At 53.7% G+C, this 13,472-nt stretch overlaps 1 protein-coding gene and 1 long non-coding RNA gene across 6 annotated transcripts in view; one reads left to right on the top strand and one right to left on the bottom strand.

The window, feature by feature from the left end:
- Positions 1 to 4,799: 4,799 nt before the first annotated feature.
- LOC140685085 (uncharacterized) lies at positions 4,800 to 8,018 on the bottom strand. The gene is made up of 2 exons (XR_012058283.1): positions 7,469 to 8,018; positions 4,800 to 5,478 (listed from the first exon to the last, which is right to left on the bottom strand). It is a non-coding gene; the product is annotated as an uncharacterized lncRNA (long non-coding RNA).
- Positions 8,019 to 9,944: 1,926 nt separating this feature from the next.
- TNRC18 (trinucleotide repeat containing 18) overlaps positions 9,945 to 13,472 on the top strand; it is a 56,385-nt gene continuing 52,857 nt past the window's right edge. For 3 of the 5 annotated variants that reach the window (XM_030284863.4, XM_030284865.4, XM_030284864.4), the window contains exons 1-2: positions 9,945 to 10,287; positions 11,602 to 11,995. In XM_030284863.4, coding sequence (XP_030140723.4) covers positions 11,794 to 11,995 — 202 coding nt within the window. In that variant the 5' untranslated portion in view covers positions 9,945 to 10,287; positions 11,602 to 11,793. The remainder of the gene's footprint in view (positions 10,288 to 11,601; positions 11,996 to 13,472) is intronic. The other 2 variants (XM_041719147.2, XM_030284862.4) reach the window with 2 other exon arrangements.

The following is a 13,472-nucleotide window of genomic DNA, read 5'->3' as shown; positions in this document are numbered from 1 at the left end:
GGGCTGATAGGAAACATGTGTCCTGAGGATTAACAGCCGTGTAAAAGATAGAGGCAGGAGTTAAACCTCCACACAGCGCGTTTCCAATAACCCTTCACGGCTGCAATCTGCACTGTTGGGGTAACCAGGAGTGGGATGGGGAAGGTAAAATGTGTATTGCAGCTCATGGTGCTCCAAAATCCCTGGGATGGGTTTAGGACTGGGCTTTCTCCCAGCAAGGTGATGCCCAGGGATGCCAGATCACACAGGGGTGATGTCAGCTCCTTCTTCCTCCATTTCTTCCTCCCTTTCCACCTCTCCCCCTTCTTCTAATGTTTTTTTTCTCTTTTTTTTCCCTTTTTTTTTTTTTTTTTTTTTTTTTTTCCCAGGCCCCAGTTTCTCCCCTGTCGAGGCAAACGCTTTGGCTAATTAGCAAAACGTGTCAAAGAAAATGATTAATGTCCCGGGAGGAGGCTGAGCTGCCTTTGTGCCGGCATTGCCTGACTTCTGCTCTTAAAGGTTTTATTAAAAGATAAGGGAGCTCGTGACGGGTGAGCAAAGCATGTGCTTCCCTGGGTGTTAAAGGGTCGGGGAAGGGGGGATGTGGGGCAGATTGGGGTCACCCTCGGAGGGAGAGGAGAGGGGCTCGTGTTTCCCTGCCTCTGTGCGCCACCGTCACCGCCGTGTCTGGCCTTGGCAGGGGAAAAGACTTTAAAAAAATGGCTGAATGCCTCCTTTATTCTTCCAGGGGCAGGTAACTCAATCTCCTCGGCTGGGCTATGAATGTTGCTGTGTTACGGGGCTCTGCGGGGCCGCGTGCTCCGGGAGCGATGCTTTGGGGGGTCCTGGGGAGGGGACGCCCAGGATGGGCATCCCAGGGTGGGGTGGGATGCTGGGGATTGGGCACAGCCAGGCTCCTGCCCAGGACAGCGGTGGCAGCAGGGACAGAGGTGCTTGGGCGGGGTTTGATGGTCCCTGTGGTTGGAGAGGTGCCTGTGGTCAGGCTCGAGCCCGGTGGGACATCCCTGACGATTTGCTGTGGGCTAAAACTCCCATCCCAGCTCCTTCTGGGGATGCCAGGCCCAGGCAGGCAGCAGAGGCACAGGAGGGAATCTGAGCCACTGTCCCACTGGACTCCTGCCAGAGCCACCATACACAGCATCCAACTGTCCTCATCTCTCATGGCTTTGGACATGTCTTCAGCAACCCTCAAAATATTCTTCTTGCAACCCAAACCCCTTCAAACCCCCCCACCCCAAAACCAGCAGCCCTTGCAGGAGGGTCTTGCAAAAGGCAAAAAACTTCCCAGCAGCTCCACTGTGGGAGCATAAATCATATAAATCATATAAATCATATAATCATAAATCACGTACATCATGGCACAGCATTCCTGTGCCATGCCAAAATTCCATCTGGGACATCAGCCTGGGAACAGGGAGAGCCTGAGAGTGCTGGGGGACCCACCAGCAGCACTCTGGTTATTTTATCAAAGCAGGAGTGACTCCCAAATCCGGCAGATGCTGATGTCTGCAGCCACAGAAGCCTGAGCCCCTGGATGCACATCAGAGGGGTTTTGGGAGGGGGCACAGCTGGCAGGAGCCTCGGGAGGGGCTGCAGGAGCTGCTCCGTGAGCTTTTCCTCCAGCAAACAGACCTCTGGGCTTAATAAGCTATTTGTAAAACTGGCTGTGGATAAACAAGAGGCCGTGTGTCGGGCTGGAGGCGGCCTCGCAGGGCTCCGCCGCGCGGGGTGGGACCTCAGCACAGAAATATTTTTAAGACAAACAGAGGAAAATGAGTCCTGGAGGAGGCCGGGGCCACTGGCAGCAGCACGCCGCTCCTCTCCAGGATGATTTCGGGGCAGGAACTTGGCTTTCTGCACACTGCAGCTCTTTTTATTTTCTGCCTCTGAAGGGAACCTCGCGTGCTGCAGATTCAGAAATAAACCTGAGGAGCGGTGGGCACGGAAGGCAGCGGTGAGGAGATGTGCAGAGCCCGGGGCTTGCACTGGAGTTTTGGGGTGAGGCGAGGAGCTGGGATGCACAGCTGCTGCTGCAGATCCCCCTGGTCAGAGCTGCCTGCCCTGCAGAACCCTCGGGCTGAGGTAACAATGCTGGGTTGGGGGTGTTCAGCTCGGAGAGGAGAAGGCTCCAGGGAGATTTTAGAGCCCCGTGCAGTGCCTAAAGGGGCTCCAAGAGAGCTGGAGAGGGACTTTGGATAAGGGCATGGAGTAAGAGGACAAAGGGGAATGGCTTCTCACTGACAGAAGGCAGAGTTAGATTTAATATAAGGGAGAAATCCTTCCCTGGGAGGGTGGCAGGCCCTGGCACAGGGTGCCCAGAGAAGCTGTGGCTGCCCCTGGATCCCTGGAAGTGCCCAAGGCCAAGCTAGACAGGGCTTGGAGCAACCTGGGATAGGGGAAAGTGTCCCTGCCCAGGGCAGGAGGTAGAACAAGATGAGCTTTAAGATTCCCTACAACCCAAACCATCCTGGATTCTGTGACTCCAGTGTGAGCAGCAGAGCTGTCCTGCCTGGCTGCTGGTGCCTCCTGCCCTCCATCAGCTCCTCTGTTTCCCAGCAAAGGTAGAGACAACTCTGGTGCCCCAGGGCAGGATTTGGGCACTGCCCTGCCCTCTGCCAGGCTGGGAAATGGGCTGGGCTCCATCCTTCCCTCCCCTGGATCCTTCCAGCCTCAGTGTCCCCTTCATCCTCCCCACCCCGTCCATCCCTGGGCTGTGGGGGTTTGGTGCTGGTTTCTCCTCCGTTCTGTGCCTGGTCTTGGATCAACACCCAGCCTGGGGCAAAGCTGGGCTTGGAGCACCGAGGCTGGGACCAGCCACAGCTCAGCAGCTGAGATCTCCCAGTGTATCTCTGCCTCTCCTCCCCACCCCCAGCAAATTTAATTAAAAGTCATTCAGATTCCTTTGAAAGAAAATGTCATCCGTCGACACAATTACACTTTAACTAACCAAAGCTGTTACAGTTCCTATATATATTGGAATCAGGCTGTCGTTATTAGTTCTAAGTAAGTAATTTATTCCCATTATTGTGTTCAAATTACAGGATATTACCCCCTGGGGAAATAATCCTGTTATTTGAAATGTAAAAAAGAATTCACATGGACAACAATGGATTCCTAAATGAACCCAACAACAGCCCCCAATCCCAGTGCGGCATCACTTGCCTCAGATAGGGAAAATATTAAGTTTCTTTTAAAAAGGTTCTTGTTTCCCTTATTTCCTCTCTTTCTCTTCTCCTGCCCCAGGTAAGTGAAATTGGGTTCCTCCTCTTCTTCAAGTGCATCAATTTATTGAGGATTGAGGGAATCCTGGATGTGAAGGAATTTGATGGGGAGCATGGAGGAGGATATATATGTGTATATATATATATATATATATATACACACACACACATATCTATAGGTGTCTCCCGTTAATTAGATGGTGGGAAGGGAGTCCTGGGAGGGTGGGATGCGAATGCCCAGCACATCCTCATGGGTTTCTGCTGGAGCTGGGAATCTTTGCCTCCCTTTGGCAAAGAGCTGCCGAGGTTCTTTGGAAACACTGTTCCCTAGATCAAGATCTTCACTGAAGGCAAGTAACAGCTCATCTCTGCAACACCCAAACATAAGCAACTAATTTGGACCGCTGAAAGGAAAAAGGGGAAAGAAAAAAAAAAAAGAAAAGAAAGAGAAAGAGGAGGAAGAGGGAGGGGAGGGAAGAAAATCAGATACACTTGTAACCTGATTACAACAGCCAGCTATGTGTGCAAAATCACAATGCAGCTCTATAATTAAATCTCTCTTTCCCCCTCCTGCCGAGCTCTTTCCTCTAACAGGCGCGGTACAAAAACAGTCGTTAGGACATCAAATTCCAGCTCCGACAAGAGGGGACTTTTTTGTCTATAGCTGCTCGGCTCGTCTTTAAGCAAATAATAATTACAAACCCAGCGCTGCTGGCTGACGAGCTTTGTGGAGCAGAAAGGACTCGTCTTGTCCAACCTCCCCTTCCCCCACGCAGAGGGCTGGGCGATGGGAACAGGGATGGGGTAGCCCTGGGAGCCAGTCCTGGGCATCCTCTCCTTGTGCTGGATGCAGGGGAGAGGAAACTCTGGGGTCTGGCAAGATGCTCGGGTGTTTCAGCACCCCCAGTTTGGCGGCACGGGGCACCCCCAGGTGGGTCTGGATGTTTGGGAGCGCACAAAGCACCTGTGAGGGATGTGAGGAGCCAGCAGCTCCTGCCACAGCTTTCCCAAGGGTTTCCCCCCTGCCTGGCACTCAGATCTTGGCTGCAGGGTGATTGGGGGATGCCACGGAAGGGATCAGGTCAATGAACCCCAAAAGCAGCAGGGAAGGGACCCCCCAGCACGGTGGATGGGAGAGGGGGAGCAGTGCTGGCTGCCTTTTCCCAGCCCTGCCTGTTGATTTACCCCACCTTGGTCGCAGAGAGCTGTTCCCAGCCCTGTGGCACCCAGCACGGGCTTTTGCTGGCAGCTGCGGGCTGGATTCAGCCCCAGGGACCCAATTCCTCGAGGGCAGGCTCCTGCTTGCTTCCTCGGGGTATTTTTGGGAACACGTCTTGCATCCCATCTTCTTTCCCGCTGCAAGTCGAGGGCAGGTGCATTGAGCTCCTTGCAACTGCTGCAGCGACTCGCAGGACGGCACAGGGATAAAACCTGGCACCAGGAAACCCTCCAAAAGGCCCCAAAGTGCAAGATAACCACCAGTGAGCCAGGATTTATCCACCACGGCTCGTCCGTGCAGGAGGGCACGACCCAGGGCTTTGCAAGGCGCGGCATGCGACACGGAAACTCAGATGCTGCTCCAATAAAGCTGTGCAGGTTTGGTTTTAATGGCAATTAACAGCTGTTAAAAGGTGAAGGATCTATTCTGTTAACACCCAGCGCTTCTCACGCCTTTCATGAAGGGATTTGAAAATACATTGGTGAGTGTTTAATATTAAGCCACCCTAATGTACCCCGGGGAGGTGGATGGGTTTACCCTGTTTTCAGGCAGGGAAGGTGAAGCAGGCCAGGGCGCAGTGTGGGGATGAGCACTCAGTGCTGGCAGAGGTGGTGAAATCCATGTTTTGCTCTGGAATAGTGATGGGAGCAAGCCGGGGACCAGCCAGCAGCATCAGTGCAGTTTTCACCAGCACTTCCCCAGTCTTTTATTTTGTGGGGAGATTAACTTGGTGCAAAACCAAAGGCACTCACGAGTTTAACCTTCAGCAGGACCCTCGCGCTGGGGGGGAGCACGTAGGAAATCGTCTTTCCCTGAGAGATGCTGCAAATCTGGATTTTCCAGTTCCTGGAGGGCTCTGCTTGTTTAAATTAGAAGCAGATAGGAGAGGTGAATTTTAAGAAGGACAGAGCAAAGGCACACGAGCATGCAGTTAACTTCTAAACTTCTTTCTCTGGCTCTCCCGCTGAGTAAATGCTTTAGGAGCTTCAAACCACAGCTTTTAATATCTCCTTAACATGCCCCGCGATTCCTTCCCCCCTGTCAAAACAGCGAGAGCAGCTGTGAATATTTTCCATTTTAGAATGTTTTGTATGCATACGAAAGTACCTGCAGCTCCAGTGGGCTGGGCTATGGAGAAATGCTGGAGCCAAGGGTATCTATTTTATATCAAACCTCAAAATAGCACATGCTCCTGCCTCCCTCTTGCTCGTGTCCTGCATCCAGGAGGGTATTTTTGATTTAACTGACAGATCAAGGGAAAAATCCCCAATTTACTCTGTTGATGCAGAAGGTCTTGTCATTCTGAGCTCAGCTCACCTGGAGGTGAGGGTTGTTTTAAACTTCCAAATGCAAAACCTGTAACAGTGGGGTGTTGTATGGGGACTGCAGTTTTGGGGAGGTTTCCCGTGCACGTTTCTCCACTAAACCACATTTTTTCCGCTGAAAGGTGTAACTGCCGTTTCCGTGCCTTACAACCAATTTAGCAGCTGATCCCTAGCCAAAAAATGCAGGCAGTAATTACAGCTTTGGGGCTGGTGCTCTTCTCAAAGCTCTCTATGGGTTGTGAATGTCAGCCCTCCTCCCTGACTATTTTTTCTTCCGATCTTGGATGAAAAAAGCTTATTATTGGGTAAAAGGGAAAAAAAAAAATAAAGCCAGCCCGATGTATCCAAGATCCAGCCTAGCTGTGAAAAAAGCCCAGTAGAGGGGCTTGGTGAAGGTCGTGGAAAGCAAAGGGCACCCAGCATGGGGCAGGTCTTGGCACTGGGGGATCCCAGCTCGGGATTTGGGGTGGCAGTGAGTGCACAGGTAGCAGAGCAGGAAAACAGGGCAGGATTGTGCATAAATACCCACCCTCCTGCTCCAGGCAAGGAAAAAAAAACCATCAGTCTGTATTTGGACTCAAAACCAGCCTGGTTTGGGACATGTTTGGCTTTACAAACCCCAGAGCTTCGGGATCAGAACTCCTGTGAAGTGAGGGGAGGGCACCAACCTCATCCCTGTGCACCCCCTGGCCCCTCTCCCTTCTTCCCTGCTCTGGCTGGGATGGTGAGGATGCTGCAGCCCCCACTTGCTGCCAGGCACTGGGTGCAGCCCCTGGCGGGGGTCGCTTTTTGGGGTCCCCCCTCCATGCAAAGCCAGGCTGAGCACAAGGGTTGTAATCAGCCAGGATTTATGGAGAAAGCCAAAATCCCGAGCTGTTCTGGTCATTAATCAGAAATTCTTTGCTCAGTTCCCAAACCGTTTCCCTGGGGATCTCCTCATTGGGACCCCCCACTCCACAGCCCCCTCCCCACGGATGGCAGCTCCTTCACAGGGGCTGGGGTGGGGAGAGACCCCAGGCTTTGGAATTATCCAAGCCCCCCCATCGATAATAAATCGCCATGGATGCATCGGAATAAACCCCAGCAGGGCCCCCCTTGCCTTCAAATCTCACCTCTGTCCCTACAGGGTTTAATTTTGGGGGAGGGGGTGGGGGGGGAATGGGACCTTGCTGTCAGACTCGGTTCTGCTTTTAAGATGGGAAGGAAGGAATGAAATCAGGGCAAAGCTTTGCCGACGCGTTGGGATCGTCGCCGTCCGCGTTTTAATGTGATTTATGCCTGGATTTCTAAATCCAGCCACTGACTGCACACTTTAAATATAGCTCCAAAAACACTCTGAAAACGTGTAGTAAGCACGTTAAAAACAGCGGGCGGGAAGGATGCACAGCACCCCCCCAGCTAAGGATGGGGAGCACGGGATGGGGGGGGATTATTGTGAGGGAAAAAAAGGGGATTTTGGGGGTCCCAGCAGATGGGGATGGGGGTCCAGCAGCAGGGCCTGTGCCCAGTCTGTGAGTGAAAATTGAGAGCTGGGTTGGCAATGAAGGGGTGAGTGTCCCCCACCCCCCCCCCACAAACCTTGGCAGCCCCCCAAAACGGAGGAGATGCGTTGGGGGTGGGGGGCATCGCTTTGCTTTGCCTCCCACGCCTCCAGAGAGCCTCCCCCAGCTCCCCCCACTCCCAAATTCCGCCTCCCGTCCTACCTGCATCCCGGGGGGGGGTTATGGGGCAGCGCCCGGTGTGGGGCTGGGGGTGCACCGCTCCGCTGCCTCCTGCCCGCTGCCCTCCGCCTCCGCGGGCACCGGGACGGGGGCGGCCACCGGGAATTTCGTGTTCGCCCGGGGAGGGAAGGGAAGAATGGAAAAAAAGAAGAAAAAAAAGAAAAAAAAAAAAACCGACAAAGAAACAACAAAACAAACCAAACCGAACCAGGAAGAAACGCCAAAACAAAACAAAAAGGAGAATAAATAGCTGGGGGGATGGGGAAGAAGGGGAAAGAAAAGAAAATTAAGGAAAAAGCAGAAGGGGAGAGATGGAGGGAGCGGAGCCGGGCGGGAGGGGGGTGCCTCCTCCCCGGGGGGGGCGGGGGGCGGCCCGGGGGCGGGCGGCACCGTGGGAACCTGCCGGGAGCCCGGGGCACCGGGATCGGGATGGGAATGGGATCGGGATCGGGATGGGAATGGGATCGGGATGGCAATGGGAATGGGAATGGGGGGGCACAACACCGTGCGGCTGCTCGCGGGACAACCCACCCCCCCCACCCCTTCCCCGCCCCGATGTTATTTTTAATAAAAATTGGTATTTTTGGAGAAAGCGCTGTTTGCGGCAAAAGGTTTGGCGCGGGGGGAAATTGTGGGAGCGGTCGCCATCCCCCCATTGCGGGGTGTGCCCCCAGCTGCAGGGTTGGGGGGGATCATTGGGGGAAATAATGGGGAGAAAACAAGCGGGGCTGAGATTCCATGTGGAAAACAGCCGGGAAACAGGCGCGCCCGCAGCACCGCGCCGGAGAGGGAAGAATAATCGCAATAATAACAATAACAATAATAATTAGAAAAACGCGTTTATTAGGTCGGAAGTACTTTTTTTTTTTTTTTTTTTTCTCTTTTTTTGAGGGTGTTTTGCAGCAGCGATGCCCCAGCCAGGAGCTGCTGTACAAGATGGCTCCCGGCCGGGGAAGGGGAGGAGGAGGAGGAGGAGGAGGAGGAAGGGCTGGAGTTGCAGGGAGGGGGGGCCGATCCCGCCCCGCCCGAGCCTGCTTTTTCTATTTTTTTATTATCATTTCCCTGATTTATGATATGCCAACCCCCCGGCCCGGGGACAGCGGCGGGGAGGTCCGGGCGTGAAGGCATTAAACATTTATAAAATATGCTTTTAAAGCCACATAAAAGCGATCAAACCATTATTTTTTTTTCCTTCCCCCCTCTCACCCCCAATTCCCCCGTTTTTTTTTTTTTTTTTTTTTTTTGTTTTTTTTTTTTTCTGGTTTACTAAAGGAGACCGGGAAAAGAAGCGCCCTCCCCTTGGAGGCAGCGGGGTTTGAGCCCTCGCCTCTGACGCAGTTTTGCTCTTAAATAAAAATAAAAACATAAATATACATTATTATTATTTATTATTATTATTTTCACGTTAAACCAGGGCCTTGAGCAGCGTGAGAGCTTTTCGACAAACTCGATTTTGCTTGGAATGTTTAAAAGTGAGCAGATTTTTGGGGCTGTTTCTCCTCTTTTCTGGCCGATGTCCCGGTGGGTTCCTCGAAACTCCTGTCCGGGGGCCTGGGGGGGGGACGCTTTATTATTATTACTTTTAATTTATACCGGATTAAATTAGATTGTATTTTCCTTCCTCTCCTTTTTCGTTATAAAAGCCGATTTTTGTTTGATTAAGTAAAGAAGCGGGGAAAGAAGGGGGGGGGGTTGGCAGCCGTGGGGTGTCCCCCACTTCTCCCAGAGGAAGAAGTGGGGAAAGGGAAAAACACATTAAAAATTTGGGGGGGGGGGGGGAAGAAAAATAAATTAAAAATAGAAAGGAAAAGAAAAAAAAGAAAGAAAAGTAAAAGTTGGTGTGGCAGTGCAGGGGGGGCCGCCCCGCTCACAATCCAGAGGGGGGGAATGTGTCAATGTCTCCTCCCCCAGCGTCCCTTTTCACCCTATTTTTGAATTTTTTGGGAGGCGGGGCCCGCAGGGAGGGCAGGGGACCCTCCCCCGCTCCCCCCCGGCCCTGAAAGGCCGCTTTGTCCGCGGCGGGGCCGTGGGAGAGGGCCCGGCGGCACTTCCCCCTCAGCCCTGCCCGGGCGGGATGAAGGATTTAACCCCCACAGATAATGGCGGGGTCGCGGGGCGCTCCCCCCTCACGGCCCCGCTGGGAGCGGGGGACCCGCGGCCGCTCCCCGCCCGCCCGCCCGCTCCGGGCGGCAGCGCGGGGGCGGCCTGGAAACAGCAGCGGGAGCGCCGGGGGCGGGGCGAGCGGGGGGCCTGGAAACAGCCGCCTGTTTACCCGCCGCTGAGTGACAGCCCGGCCGACCAATGGGAAGGCGCAGAGAAGCCGCGGGCCCGCCCCCGCCGCGCCGAGAACAATGCGTGTTTCATAGCCCCGCCGCCGCCGTTTTTCCCTCCCCCATTCCCCCGTTTTTTCCCTCCCTCCCTCCCGCCCCGCGCTCGCGCTCCCCTTTTTTTTTTTTTAATAATTTTTTCCCTCCCTAATTTTTTTTTTATTCCTCTCTCTCTTTTTTTTTTTCTTTTTTTTTTTTTTTTTTCCCTCCTCTTCCCTTAAGCGCCGCCGAGCCGCGCGCGCGGGGCCGGCCCGGGAAGGGGGGGGGGGGGTTGTGGAGGCGATGCTGCAGCTCGGCGGGGCCCCGCCGCTCCATGGCGCGGCCGCCACCGCGTCGCTCCCGCGCTGCTGCCCCTGAGGAGCGGAGCGGAGCAGCGGAGGAGCCGGGCGGCGGGCAGGGCGGCGAGCCGGCACCCCCCGCCCCAGCCCCGCACCGCCGCCATGCCCCGCGACCAGGCGGCCTGACCGCGCCGAGGTAGGACCCGCACCCGGATCCGCACCCCGAGCCCGGGGCGGCGGTCCCATCTCCCCCCACCCCCGACCCTTCTCTTCCGCCACATCCCTCCCGCTTTTCCCCCCTTTTTAGCTTTTTTCTCCTTTATTGATTACTTTCCAGCCGGGATCCGGCCGCTCCCGCAGCCCTCGGGGTGAGGCTCGCCCCGAGCAGCCACGCAGGCAGGGTTTAATTAATTTTCAAATCCGCTCGAAAATAATTTTTTTAAACCCCCCAACAAAAGCAAAGCAGTGAGATTTTTTGGGGTAGAATTTTTTAAATTTTGCATTTCTCTCCCCTTTATTTATTTTTTCCCTTTGTTTTAGTTTTTCTTTTTTTTTTTTTTTTTTATCATTCTTCCCCCGCGCTGGAGCACCCGCCCGGGAGCCGGGACGGGCGGCGGGACCGGAGCGGCGGCTCCCGGGGCTCCGGTAGCGCTTGGAGAGGGTTTGAGGGGTAGAACCTCCACTTTATCCACGCAGTGTTTGTTACTTCTCGCTATACAAAATACAGCGGGCGAGTGGAGCCTTTCATCAGGCTGCGAGTACAAATATAGATAGTTTTGTGTATACGGTTGGGTTGGGTTTTTTTTGGTTTTTTTTTAAGCTGTGCCGGGAAACGATAATACGGGTTTTGTTTTCCCGAGTGAAAGTGGCGCTGCAAAAAGGAAAAATAAAAAACCCCAGCCCAAACAACAAGCCCAGTCGGTGTTTTGGAGCCGTGGGAATGAGCTCCAAAAGAAGCGAGAAACTCGGCTACCGGAGAGATGCCGCCGCCGGAGTCGGCGGCGGGGGAGAAATAAGAAAAGAGGGGGAAAAAAAAATTAAAGAACTAAAAAAAAAAAAAAAAAAAAAAAAAAAAAAGGGGAGTAAAGAAAGGAAAAGAAGAAATATATGAGTGGGTTTTTTTTTTGTTGTTGTTGTTGTTGTTGTTATTTTGGGATTTGTGTGTTTGTTTTCCGGGGCGAAGTGCGGTGCCGCGTCCCCGCCGGAGCCGGGCTGCGGGCGGGCGCTGCCCTGCCCGGCCGGGGCTGCGGCCGTGACAAATGTAACTCTTGGGGGAAAAAAGTTTAAATTCTTAAAATATAATTTTTAAGTACTTAGTTTTTTTTTGTCCCTGCCTTTTGCCACAAGTTTTCCTTAATTTTTTTTTTCTCTCCGCTTTTTCTCCCTTTTTTATCCTCCACTCCGGGAAGATGAGGGTGGGTTTTGGGGGTATTTTTGGGGGTGGCTGTGAGCAGGGGGGTGTCGGGGCATGTCGGCTTACCGCACCTCCCCCTTCTTTTCTCCTTCGCAGGCAGCGCCGAGACCGCCGCGCCGGGGCTGGCTCCCTGCACCGCGCCATGGGACGCTTGGACGCCTTATTTTTGAAAACCATCTGATTTTTTGGGGGAGGAGAAGGGGGGTGGGGGGCGGGGGGGGGGGGCGGGAAGGCGGTGGTGGCGGGCATCGACAGCGATCCGGGAGACTCCGTGAAGCCGGCGAGTGGATGATGGATGGCCGAGATTTCGGGCCCCCCCGCTCGGTGCACGGCCCCCCTCCGCTGCTCTCCGGGCTGGCCATGGAGAGCCACCGCCTGGGAGCCACCGGCCGCCTGGCCCCCGCCGCCGGGCCCATGGCTGCCGGGCTCCCCGCCGCCCTCCAGCCCGGAAAATTCCTCGCATCGGGCATCAGCCTCCACTCCCACCCGGGTAAGGCTCCGCGGAGCTCCCCGCGCCTTCCCTGCCTTCCCTCCGCGGTCGCGGGCGGCGAACCCGGGATCGGGCTTTAACCCCCCCCCCCCCCCCCCCCCAAAAAAATATAAATACCGTCAGCATAATGATATATTTATGTGCTCGCTGCTTTTTCGCGTGTTTTCCCCAAGTGTTTTCTGCTTCGAGTGGTTTTGATTTGGCGAAAAAAAAAATAGGGGAATGGGGAAGAAGTACGAAAACAAATAGGGTGATGGTGGAGAAATAAGGGAATGGAGTAAAAAATAAGGGAATGGGGGGAAAAAATCGCGCCTATCCGATAGAAGTCCCCCCTTCCAGCGTACGGTTTTGTTGGCACTAAGGAAAATCCCCGCCGCGGCGGCTGCGGAATAAATCCGGGGAATAAATCCGATTTTCGGGAAAGCTGGGAGAGGCGCAGACCGGATTGCGGAGGGACGGGACTGCGCTGCCCGGCGCTGGGATTCCCGGACAGCCAAAAAAACCATCCCTGGGCTGGGAAAAAGGGGTACAATGGGGCTCTTTTGGTGATTTCTTGCCCGGTGCAGCCCGAGCCCCGCTGAGGTCCCGCTGCCCCCGGGCAGCGCTGCCGGCATCGCTGGTTTTGATGTTGTTTTTTTCTTTTTTTTTTTTTTTTTCCCTTTTTTTTTTCCTCTCCGAAATTCTTATTTTTTAAACCCGCGAACAAAGCTTCCATGCAGTGTGCAGTGACTGCTCCCTCCTTGAATTTTTTCCCCCTTCTCGATGCACTTCATCCACGGGCAGCCCCACGGCTGTATATCCATTAAAAAAAAAAAAAACAAAAACCAAAAAGCTAGACGCTGAAGTATACGCAGTTAATTTTTTTTCCCACAGTCAGCTTTTTATTTATTTGTTTAAATTACTTTTTGTTTTTGAGGATTTTATTTTTTTTCCCCTTTTCCGAGCTCCCTTTCTCAGCGGCTCGCGGAGTCCGGCACTGCTGGGAGGACGCTGCCGCGCTCTCCTGCCCACAGTCCTGTAGGAGGACACAAGGGATTTCTGACCGTTTGATTTCCCTCTCTGGCTCTATTTTTAATTTTTTTTTTCCGCTTTCTTTCCCCTGGGCGTGGAGAGGTGACTCGGAGTTTACTTTAGGCGTTGGGAGGGTGACAGGTTTTGCAATAATAAACCTGCTTTTCTCCCAGCCGCCCGGGATGAATGACTTTGAAATTTGCAAACCTGATTGCCAACATCTGCAGAGAAGGAAGCAGCCTGAATCGAGGGAAAAAGATTTATTAGTTTTAGACTAGGTGGCAGTGCCAATTTCCCAGGTGCTAAGAGGAGAGGTGTAAAGCGAAGGGGGCTATGAAGCCAAGCACATGGGCAAACACCTTATTTTTTCCTTCCCTTTTGTCTTTTTTTTTTTCCCTCCCTTTTCCCCCTGGTTATTTTTTTCCCTCTCTCTTCCACCTCCTACTGCAGCAGAATGTGATCTTTG

Source organism: Taeniopygia guttata, chromosome 14 (genome assembly GCF_048771995.1).
Source record: "Taeniopygia guttata chromosome 14, bTaeGut7.mat, whole genome shotgun sequence".
In the NCBI taxonomy this organism is placed as follows: Eukaryota; Metazoa; Chordata; class Aves; order Passeriformes; family Estrildidae; genus Taeniopygia; species Taeniopygia guttata.
This window is presented reverse-complemented; position numbering and strand designations above follow the sequence as displayed.